The sequence below is a fragment of the Vipera ursinii genome (assembly GCF_947247035.1).
Source record: "Vipera ursinii genome assembly, chromosome: 9".
Taxonomy (NCBI): domain Eukaryota; kingdom Metazoa; phylum Chordata; class Lepidosauria; order Squamata; family Viperidae; genus Vipera; species Vipera ursinii.
In genome coordinates, this window is record NC_139523.1 from 7,340,045 (window position 1) to 7,352,124 (window position 12,080).

At 39.0% G+C, this 12,080-nt stretch overlaps 1 protein-coding gene across 1 annotated transcript in view; it reads right to left on the reverse strand.

Annotated features, from left to right (window-relative positions):
* The window catches only part of CSMD2 (CUB and Sushi multiple domains 2), a gene marked incomplete at both ends in the record, with an annotated part of 607,174 nt that overhangs the window by 551,973 nt on the left and 43,121 nt on the right, over positions 1 to 12,080 (reverse strand). Inside the window, one exon of the mRNA XM_083370102.1 lies at positions 2,585 to 2,801. Within this exon, the coding sequence (XP_083226228.1) occupies positions 2,585 to 2,801 (217 nt within the window). The remainder of the gene's footprint in view (positions 1 to 2,584; positions 2,802 to 12,080) is intronic.

A 12,080-nucleotide genomic window follows, 5' to 3' on the forward strand; every position in this document is an offset into this window, starting at 1 on the left:
TATTTAACCCAGCTCAATTGTTGTGATATCCTCAAATGCAGTAACGTACAGTATAAACAGAAAAATGCTGGGTTCTTTTCCTTCTCCAGAAAAACTGCTAATATTATTGTTTCTAGCTTCTCAACACTAGGGACATCTGTATTTAAAACAGTTGCCTTCTTAGAAGAACAGAAATTAATAGCATCATTTTGAATGTTTTTACTTTATGTTAAAGCATTGTTCTGCTTCCCTAAATCAGTGGAGATTCCTCCAATTTGGGTCACACAACAGAACAAATTGCTTGGATTTTATTTACCACTTTTTGAGGGAAAGAAAAGAAAAGAAAGAAAAAGAAAGAAAGAAAGAAAAAAAGAAAGAAAGAAAGAAAGAAAGAAAGAAAGAAAGAAAGAAAGAAAGAAAGAAAGAAAGAAAAACTTTTAGCTGTTACAAACAGTACACATTTTTTAACCATTACAATTTTATTCCTCTCTCTCACCAACAGAGCTGGTTTTCACAATCATTTCTGCTTCTTTAACCCAGATTCTTCCAGCTGAGCTCACTGAGGCACTAAGTCGCCATGGGACTTGTTTGGAAGTTACACCAAGGAGCAAATGGCTTTTTGGATAATGTAACACTTGAGAAATATTCCTTGTACTTCAAAGTCAGAAGAGACCAATACAAGTTGTCAACATCTGACTCAGTGTACAAAACACAAAAATTCAGCCAGTTGCCTCTTGCCTCAAGCAGTGATGGGAGAACATCTCCATTCTTATTGAATTTGCTTGGTTCTAAAACTGCAGCAGGAAAATAAACAGACAACGAGCTTAAACATCTCTACACATAAAATCATGAGGTGGGCGTTGGCTTTTACTCTCTCCTTATTTATTCAAACTGCATGTTGCAAATATATTGAGGAAAACTGGATTGAAAGGAGATGAGTGTGGTTTTAAAACTGGAAGAAGAAATATCAATAATTTATGCTATGCTAATAATACAGCTCTTAACTAAAATGCAAACAATCTAAAATTTTTATTAATAAAAGTGAAGGCTCATACTGGGAGAAAAGCTAGATTAAATATAAAGAAGACCAAGCTAATAGCAGTAGATACAACAACCATCCCTAGGACTGACTATGCAGCATTTATTTATTTATTTATTATTTATTTATTAATTTAATTTATATACCGCCCTTCTCCCGAAGGACTCAGGGTGGTGAACAGGGCAATACATAAAAACAAGATACAAAAATTAAAAATTATTAAACAGTAATTAAACAGTGCCCATAATAAATTAATACAGATTAACAGTTAAAATCCATTTATAAAATCCAACCCCGTCCCATCAGGCCAGGCCAGCTTGTTCAAAGAGATGGGTTTTAAGATCGCGCCGGAAGGAGCGGAGATCGGGCGCCATCCGGAGCTCGACCGGAAGATGGTTCCAAAGATCCGGTGCACCCACAGAGAACGCCCTCCCCCTGGGGGCCACCAGTCGGCATTCTCTGACCGGTGGCACCCTGAGGAGGCCCTCTCTGTGGGAGCGCACAGGGCGGAGGGAAGTTGACGCCGGCCGCAGGTGTTCCCCAAGGTATTCCGGACCCATGCCATGTAGGGCTTTGTAGGTCATTACTAACACCTTGAACCTAAGTGATAGATAGTGTCTGCTTTTTAGGATTGAATATTAATTGTAAAAGAGCTAGCAGACAAGAAATATGCAGCAGATTAGCACTTAACACGATAGCAGGGAAAACCTCGGAAAAGATAATCAGATACTATGACAGTTCTATACAAAGATCAACACTGTGCTATTATGGTTTTCTCTATGATGCTCTGGACTGTAAAGAAACAGGATAGAAAGTAATGACACTTTGTAACTTTGATGTTAGAAAACACTCACAATAATAACATAAGTTACCAGGAAAAAAAGAAAGAAATGGCTCTTTTAAAAGATCAATCTTGAGTTCTCACTTGAGGTATAAACAACCAGGCTCAAACTATTATATTTTAGACATATGACGCAAAGTTCCCTTGAGAAATCCATAATGTTGAGAAAAGTGGAAGGAGGGATAAGAGGAGAACCAGCAGCCAGGTTTGATTACAAGAGCAATGAGTGCTCTGTTGACAGACCTAAAAGGCCAGGTTGCAAATAGATCATCCTTGAAAAGTTTATCTATGTGATCGCTAAAAACGTCAACACCAATTTTGCAGGACTTAATCACTTTAAAGCATGCTGAAAGGTTGCAATATTTCTCCCTCTTTTGAAGGTGCTAATCCATAGTTTCTAAAAGTGGGGAATATGATAAGAGAATCAACTGGTTTTCTAAGAACAGGTTGTCATTGCCTGATTAATTTCATTAGAAGTCTCAAGCAGCACAATAACTGTACTGATAGCACCATAGCACTGAACAAAATTAGAAGCATTTTTAGCCCTTATCAAGTGTGCAGAATCCAGACAGTTTAGATAACTTCATAAAAGAAAAATAAAACCCCATTTTATTGCAACATAAAAATCTCCATCTATGTGTTTTAATCCAAGCAACAGACATCTTAACTTGTATGTGAAAATTTTCCTGCTGCAAGTGACAGAGAATTTTTCTCTCTCTCCATACCTTGTTCTTAGGCTTCCTTGTTGGGGCAATCCATCATAAACAGATAAGACATCGAAATCTTCCTCTAGCGCAAAGGACTGGAAAACAAGTTGTATTCTGTTCTGTTCTTTGGCGGTGATTGTCCAGGTACAGTTTGCATAATTTGGATAGCCGTACGGGAACCCCGGACTTTGTATTGTCCCGTTTGGACCTTGCAAAATGTAACTGCAGTTTTGGGCTGGGAGAGAAGAAGAAATACAAAACACATTAAACATGGCATTCTTTTTCCAGCATTCCATATGGGTAACTCAAGAACTATTGGAGAGTAATATTAAGTCCCTAGTACATTTGTATAGGAGATCCTTAAATTTAGTTATTTCAAACCAATAGAATTTACATGTTTAATTTCTTGACGTATTACTATGTATTTTGGCTATTGTGAAATTCTACAAAAGTGTTATTTGTCAAAAGAGAACAGCCAATATGGTATTTAAAAGAACATGACACAGCTTTCTTACAGACACTAAACCAGTCTTCTTCGCCTTAAAGTCAGAAGGAAAGATAATCTGTGGAAACATATCTTCTATCCATCCATGACTCTGATTATATATAGCAAAACAAGTACAAGTGATATTCATTTATGCCAAGCCATGTTTGAATCAAGGTAATAATAATAAAAGAAAGTATCAATAGAAATAGGCACTTTGAGTGCAATCCCAAAACAGCTGGAGCACCAATTGAACACCATTAGCATTGACTAAGCTGGTGTTACTTAAGGAGGCATTAGCCCACTGCTCCACCAAGGAGCAGTTGTGGTTGGTTGGTTGGTTGCTGATATTCTGGGCTTCCTCCCTCATAGATCTTGGATGTCCACATTGATCCCAAGAGGAGAGATTGTCTATAGCTGGATTATCCAAATGCCCATCTTTATCAGGGTGACTCCAGGAGGACTGCAGAAGACATAGTCATGCCATTAACTCAAATCAGCCAAGGGAAGCCACCTGGCCTTTTACAACAGAAATGAATCAAGGAGACTGATACATCAATAGCTTCCTGGGGGCCTTTTCAGTTGGAAGAATCTTGGTTGTGGCCATATCTAGTTATATGATACAACAAGCTATGGCGCCTCGGACTATATCTGAGAAAATCAGGCTGAAATCTTCCTTTTAACAAAATGTTCAAATTGATTCTGGTTGGCCAACTTCACAGGGTAGCTGGCAAGACAAATTTGGTGGTGGGGAGAGGATTTATTCTAATTAACTCATCTTACTGCTTCATGGTGATATGTTAATGATTGTGATAATTTTTTGTGTCAATCACTCCCACATGCTTATTATATACAGCATATTTTGAAATTCAGCATCAATTCTCTTTGACAGGAAATGAGTAAGAGAATCTGGCTAACAGAAGACAGTTTCTCTCAGTACAACATGTGCCACTTCTGCCTGTTTTGGAGTGATATAGTTAAATTATCACTTAAAAATAGGAAAATAGTATTTTTGTTTTCAATAACTGCTGTTTTATACTGTCCAGGTACATACAGTACATCACAACTTAGGCTCCTTTTGCCTGAAGAAAACTTTGAGGTGAATTTAGAGGTCCCTTATGCACAAATGTAAGGGACGCGGTGGCTCAGTGGGTTAGGACACTGAGCTTGTCGATCAGAAGGTCGGCAGTTTGGTGGGTCAAATCCCGAGTGCCGCGTAGCAGAGTGAGCGACTGTTACCCATCCCAGCTTCTGCCAACCTAGCAGTTCGAAAGCACGTAAAAATGCAAGTAGAAAAATAGGGACCACAACGGTGGGAAGGTAACAGCGTTCCGTGCGCCTTTGCCGTCTAGTCATGCCGGCCACATGACCACGGAGACGTCCTCGGACAAGCGCTGGCTCTTCGGCTTTGAAACGGAGATGAGCACCGGCCCCTAGAGTCGGAAACGACTAGCACGCATGTGTAGGGTAACCTTTACCTTTACCTATGCACAAATATGTTATAAGTTTAGAAATGTGATAATAAAATAAAATAATAAAATAAAAAGCATAACTTCAAAATGTGAAAGAAGGCAACAGAACTTCAGAAAGACCAACTTTTTAGTATCAAGTGAAAGAAGTTTAGTCACCTCCAAATTGGTCCAAAGTTCTAAACGCAACCTTCTGAGAAGGTGGAAGTTTGGACTCAACAGTTGAGAAGTAAAGAATATGTTCTAATTAGTAAAAACTGTGGGAAAAGAAGGTACATTTTTCCTTCATCTTCGAAGGTCCAACAGATTACTGTTTAAGAGGTTGGACCAGGGCTGGAGAGAAACCAGGTTCACTTCACAGAAACTCCCAGTGACTTTGGGCCAGTTCTCCTCTCTCAGCCTTGCTTCACAGAGGTATTGTGGGAAAAACATGGAAGGAGATACCACTAAATATGCTGCCTTCAGCTCCTGAATAAAAACTGGGAAATATATCTAATTACTAGTTAAGCTAGAAATCCTGGGGGGGTGCTTTCAAATAATAACTTCTCTCTTTGTGAGGGCCACTAGGGAGAGAAGGTACAGGATTAAGAAAAGTGAGACTTAGGCTCAAATCCACCCTCAGGCAGAGACACTCATTAGCTAACTTTAAGACCAGTCACTCTCTCAATCCATCCTCTGCAGAGCTCCTGTGAAGATAACATGAGGAGAAATACCTACAGTATGTAAATAGCCTTGAACTCTCGGAAAAGAGGCAAAACAGAAATCTAGCTAAAAAACTCCAGGAAAACCTGTATTTTCATATTCTCCGGGTTTCTTTGAGAGACAATGGAGCTCCCTTTCTCCCTGGCAACTTCCCTCCTCCCATCAACTCCCATTTTCATGACTGTCAGAAAACACAGTGGCAATGTAAGGGTAGAGCAAGCAAAGACAGAGAAAGTAATCTGATTTCCCAACTTTTAATTCCAACCATCAGGAAATGTCAAAAAGACACGAAGATAGTAGTAATTTAGAAAGGCTATGTCACCACAGGGATGTCACAAGTCTGCCAGATGCAGGCAGTCTCCTAATTATGTGCTTCCAAGTTCACTCTCCTCTGATATCCTAACACCAGCACAAACAATTAAACTTCTATAGACTGAAACGCTAATCTTACCCCAAGAATTAGTCTTTTCAATTCACCTCTATACAAAAATCAGCTTTTCTTTCTTTAACTTTAAAGAAATCAAGGGACCCCAGATTACTCCTCTTTATTCTAGTCTTTACAAGGTATGCAAATGCCATAATTCTCTAGCCAATGAATTGCATATGTGTGAAGACACAGCACTGTTTTTCAATCACAAGACCTATTGGAAGTTCATGTGAGAACTGAACATGTTAGAAATACCAAGAACAGTTCACCTAATCTCCCCTCTGAGATGCAGACACCAGCATATACCCTCACTTTGGCCGGTGTCTCCCAAATACATGGTCCTAATCTGTAACCCAACTGATCAATTTGCTTGTTGCTGTTGATATATGAATATACTTTTTCACACAGCCCCCTTTTGATCAACCAGTGTAGAAAAATGCAGAAATAACATTATGAAGGAATGCCAGAAGCACTAGCAGGTCCATTAAGTAATAAAAAATGAGAAAGTAAAATATTAGTTGGTCCTGGCAAAGGAGGGAGTATGAGACTGAAAATTCCCCCCCCCTTTGATTCTAGTAGATATAAAGGGGGGGGAAGGAAAATCCTTCTGATTTTATTATTCTGTTATAATACTTGATATCAATACAGCAGAGTTGTACACCTGGCCTGCCTTGAAAAGCTGACAGTTATTTAAAGAACAGCATTAATTGCCATGGGGGATGAGTAAGAAAAGGAAATAATGGTGGAGAGCCAGTTGGATGTAGACATGAAGGTCTGGCCTAGAAATTAGGAGAGTGAATTTTTGTCCTCCCTTAGTCATGAAAGCTGGATGGGTGACTTTGTGCCAGTCCCTCTCAGTTCCACTCACTTTTCAACGTTGAAATGTAATTAAATAATTTATTTGGTCAATGACCAGCAAAATTTGAAAATGTGCAATACTACACAAAAGCAAAATCAAACGGGTAAGATAAAATACGAGCGTAACAAGCAGCCTCTATAATAAAAATGTAACATAGGCTACTATAATTGCATGTTAATTACCTGTGCAAGTCTCAATCTAAAATATTACAATTTTGAGCTAAAATGCGTATATCACTTTAAACAAGAGGGTCTCTGGAATTTCTGTCTATTGGCTATGAGCAGTTAGCACACCTTATTGATAAAGGTCCAATATAGTCACTGAAGTTAAAACCTAGCTATATCAGGATTCTTTTAAGACTGTTACCTCTGAGGAAGTGGATAGCACACTGTTTCCTTGGTTACCTGTGAGGTGGATCCCTGCCTCACCTCCTAACTCTTCCAGGAGCTTATGGGGAGGGTAGTTTTGAGGGGTTCCTGTTTTCTTGTGGAATTTATTTCCTTGAAGAAGGCCCTTCTCCATCCAGTCCTTGAAACTCTTTCTGGGTTAAGAGGTATTAGACAATTGCTAATACCAAAGTTTTCTTTCTTGAGCAAACTTTGTTTCTTTGTTCATTACATTAGTTTTCCCACTCAGAAGCACTCCAAAGGTGTACAGATTAAAAACATGGAAGGTCAATGCATTACTAAAAACAATAAAAAGGGAAGAGAGAGCCAAGACAGAAGTCAACTGGCAAAACCAGCTGTATATTCATAGCTGTTTATACCCTCTAGACCAGCTTAAAATTTCAAATGGAATTCGAGGGCAGTCCATAGAGAGGACTATCACCCAGCTGAAAGGTACGAAGGCATGAGGGACCATAAGTAAAGCCTCCTGATCCAGGAATAGGTAAGATGGTACACAATCTGGATTATTGTAAATATAACCTGGCCCTCCTGGCCATAGCTGTTACCTACTGTTAAAATAAGGAGCCTAAGTCCAAGAAGACCCCCCCAAACTGTGTACCAGTTCCATCTTGGGCTATGTGTGATGCCATTCAGAACCAAGGAGGAAAAATCTTCAGAATTGAGTGGTTTGTGAACTTAAAGCCAAACAGTTTTGTCAGTGTTGGGACTTCTCCTGCTCCTCTTTGTTTACAGTCTCACAGCCTCCGGACTGCGAGGGATGAATTTGAAAGTATTGCTTGGCTGATTCCTCATTTGTCTGGATAGTCATTTGGGACCACCTATAGAGTGCTCTATTGAAAAGGGATTATCTCTATCTTTATCAGTCAGAGTTCAGGCCCAAGCATGAGACTGAAATGCGGTGGTCATCAAGATGGGTGACCCATGTTGTGAATTGGATGGGAATACTGTAATATACCTGTAATATGTTGTTCAATTTTTCATCAGCATTCAATACTATCAACTCTACTATTGACCTGGCCCATTTGCAGCTTTTTGGCAGAAATCAATGGTCAATGACTTTATTATATGTCTCTGACCCAAGATGCTTTTAAAACCTAATACACAAAGAGTATTTGAATTACAATGTAACATGCATGATAAAAAGGCCTGTAGTCACATACAGTCTGCTATCAACAATGCACAAATTCTACAGCCTATAAGTATAAATTTTGTAACACCAAGAATTATCTTGGGATCTTTATTTGCCAAAAGAAATTGCACCTTGAATATTTTTTATGCAACCTGGAAATGTGCTATAAAAAGAAGTTGGTAACCTATTGTGGATGTTTTGGTAGAAAATGCAGTATAGCAGGATATGATCTTGTGATTCAATGCTTCCATCTTTACAGCGACAAACCTTTTCAACATAAGGGATTCTGAAGGATTTGCCCTTCAATTCTGCTGATGGTAAGATATTAAACCACATTGTAAAAGCCCTCCGAAATTTATTGTTGTTTGGCCATTTATATTGCTGATTTAAAATGAAATCTGTTGTGCCCCAATTGAACTCTAAGTGACATCTTGTTATGTTCTTACTAATTCTAGGATAAGAATTCTTTAAGTGCTACCATTATCTAGTCTTTTCAGCATCTCACCTTGGAACTTCAAATAGGATGGAAACTAAGCAAGGAGACAAGCAACCTAGAACTAAGAAGAAATTTCCTGACAGAACAATTAATCAGTGGAACAACTTGCCTCCAGAAGTTGTGAATGCTCCAACACTGGAAGTTTTAAAGAAAAGATTGGACAACCATTTGTCTGAAATGGTATAGGGTTTCCTGCCTGAGCAGGGGGTTGAATAGAACAGGGGTCCCCAACCTCTGGTCCATGGACCAGCACTGGGCTACAGCATGCCAGCAATCAGTCTGCACAAACAAGCAAAGCCCCATCCATGGGATGCAGGCAACACACAAAACCACACCCTCTCTGGGCCACAGAAAAACTTCTCTCCACGGAACCAGTCCCTGGTAGCCAAAAGGTTGGGGACCTCTGAACTAGAAGACCTCCAAGGTCCCTTCCAACTCTGTTTTCTATTCTATTCTATTCTATTCTATTCTATTCTATTCTATTCTATTCTATTCTATTCTATTCTATTCTATTCTATTCTATTCTATTCTATTCTATTCTATTATTCTATTCTATTCTATTCTATTCTATTCTACTCTACTCTACTCTACTCTACTCTACTCTACTCTACTCTACTCTATTCTATTCTATTCTATTCTATTCTATTCTATTCTATTCTTATGTAACTTTGTTATTTCTTGGTATTTTTCAGAAGAATAATTATCTTATAGGATACGGTGTATCAGACCATGGAAGTCAGCTTTTTGCCAGTATTAGCACACTTAGCCATACACTTATTTCAATTTTTATAAACCCTGCCTCCAAACAAAGAGCAACATTAGGCACAGATAACTTTCTTGGAAAGCCAATTTGAACTTTCTCTAGTTCCTTGTATTAACATCTGGATATAACTTTGCTTCAAAAAGTTTCTAAGTAATGGGTATATATTGGGCTCCTCTGAGAAAAAGAAAAAAGGATTACTGGTGAACTCTGAGCATTCAAAGCAATCTGAGAGAAATGAGTACATTGCTTCCATAATTGGTATAGTAGAAACCCCAGGTACATAAAAAGGGGACTGATTCAATAACTGTATGTGTCCTCTAGAGTTCCTTGCAAAATGCATAAACTTTATTTTCTCATAATTAACCTGTAATTTTTTTAAAAAAAATATTGAATAAACATTTAAAACAGGTTGAACACAGTGTGACTTTTTTGGCTGTTATTTTACCATACATACTATACCATATACCGTATATCTCCCTAGTCATTGATCTTTTATATCCTTTCTATGCTTAGTTAATACTATTTACATATTTACATACATGTTTACATATATTTATAACATAACTTCCATTTCCATTCTTATTTCATATTCTTTCTGATCTCTATCCTACGCTCACTTTGGGGTTGAAAGTCTACACTTTCTCTCTTCTAGATGAGCTTTCTTTGTTCTGACTTTTTCTCCTCGAGTCTAACCAATAATACACCTTATCCCAAACTTCGTAGTACTCTGTTTCATCCTTGTCTTTAATTTCTAAAGTTAGTCTATCCATCTCTGCACATATCTATCTTCTGTCCCAACATTTCCTCCAACCAAGTCTTTATTAGTCGCCAAAATTCTTTTGCTTTGGAACATGTCCACCACATGTGAAAATAGGTCCCTGACACTTTCTCGCACTTCCAACATTGTGGTGATATACCTTTTCTCATCTTTGCCAGTCTTGTTGGGGAGAAGTGCCACCTATAAAACATTTTGTACAGATTCCCTTTATATGAGGTAGCCAAGGTTAACTTTCTATTTCTTTCCCATAGCATTTGCCATTCGTCTAATTCAATATTGTATTCAAAATTTTAACCTGTAATTAGTTTCCCCTATGTTCCTATCTTGCCCAAGATGTGCAGATCTAGCTTTCCAGAGGACATTGTGGTGGGATAAAAATCAAATGCGTACACTGTTGTTTTATGTTCAACAATCTGCTATCTGAATTGCACTATCATGTCACAGGAAGGGCAAAATCTCAAGATTATGTGATGCAAACCAGCCATTCATTTCAGTGTCCTAACAATAGCTGAAGACATTTTTATGCTACCAGGGGAAACAGTGTGGAGGGGGGGGAAACCCTAACAAAGTTGCATAATATATTTCAATTCAATACACTCAAATTATTAAATATTCATGGTCTTAGCAAAGAAGCATTTTCAAATAGACATGTCCAAAAGAAGAATGGTTTGCTGCAGAGTGCAGGGGAGGCGGATATGATTTCTTCCCCAGAGCTGACAACCAGGAAGGCAATATATTCTCCATCACAATAATAGGTATTAGCTTGGGTTATATTGGACAATAATGAGAGTAGTCAAAAAGTATGGGAAAGAAATGAAGGAGCCACAGAAAGTTTCATTCACGTTCAATAATCTGGATGGTATTGGTGGCTGCTGTTTGATGATCCGTCTTCAGTTTAAAATTTCACATTTCAAAAAAGGGGTTTAGAGGAAAGGAGTTCTGAAGGATGATGATTGCCTCTGCTTTGTTAGAAAAGTGCTTATATTTTTTGCAAATCCCATGTCAGACTCTAAGTATCTTATTAACTGTCGTGCACCCATCGTGCATGCAAGAGTCAAAGTGTACGTTGGCATTTTCCTTCATCAGCCTGCAAGTATTCTGAGCTCAAAAGATTTCAGTTAATCAATTTTTCTCTCTCATACATCAACACAAAACAACTACATGAAGACGTTTTGTTTTGTTTTTTTTTAAAAAAAGGCTTTTATTAGGGCCTTTCCCAACCCCTCAGCACAGACATGTCAAACACAAGGCCCGGGGGCCAGATCCGGCCCGCGAAGTGGTTTCATGCAGCCCGCGAAGCCATCCTGGAAACAGTGAGGGAACGGCCCCCACTGCCTTGGCCCTGGCCCAGAGACCTTCCTCCTGCCAGAGACCCCAAGATCTGTCCCACTCCTGCCGGGCCCCCATAGGCAACCTTGATGCGAAGGATGTAGAGCTGGCCACGCCCACCCAGTAGGCCATATGCACTCTAGCCACGCCCACCCAGTAGGCCACACCCACCCAGGTCACACCCTCCCAGCCCCTTGAGGGCAACCGCAATGCTGATGCGGCCCTCAATGAAATTGAGTTTGACACCCCTGCCTCAGCATTTATAACTTTCTTTGTCTTAACTAATCTCTCAACACTCTTGCAAAATAGAGTTTCATTTTCTTTCCAGAAATCATCCAAATTCTCTATCATGAAGACACTGAAAAAAGGTCAGTAACCTTTTTTGGAGCAATGAAATAAAATGCTTCCACAATGGAGTCAGAACCTCCTTTACTGAGCATTAACTCTCTGCCTTACTATACATGGGGGAACATGATTCATGCCACATTGAAGACCTTGGCAAGAATTCAGCAGTGCCTTTGTTAGGCATAACATTACAAATGTAAATGTGTGTGGCTAGTTGCTTCAGTTCGGAAGAGGAGTACAGGAAGAGGATTGGGAGGAAAAATAAATGTGGCAACAGTTGCTTGGCAACTACAGGACATGTCCTTTACAAGCGGTTGAGCAGCATC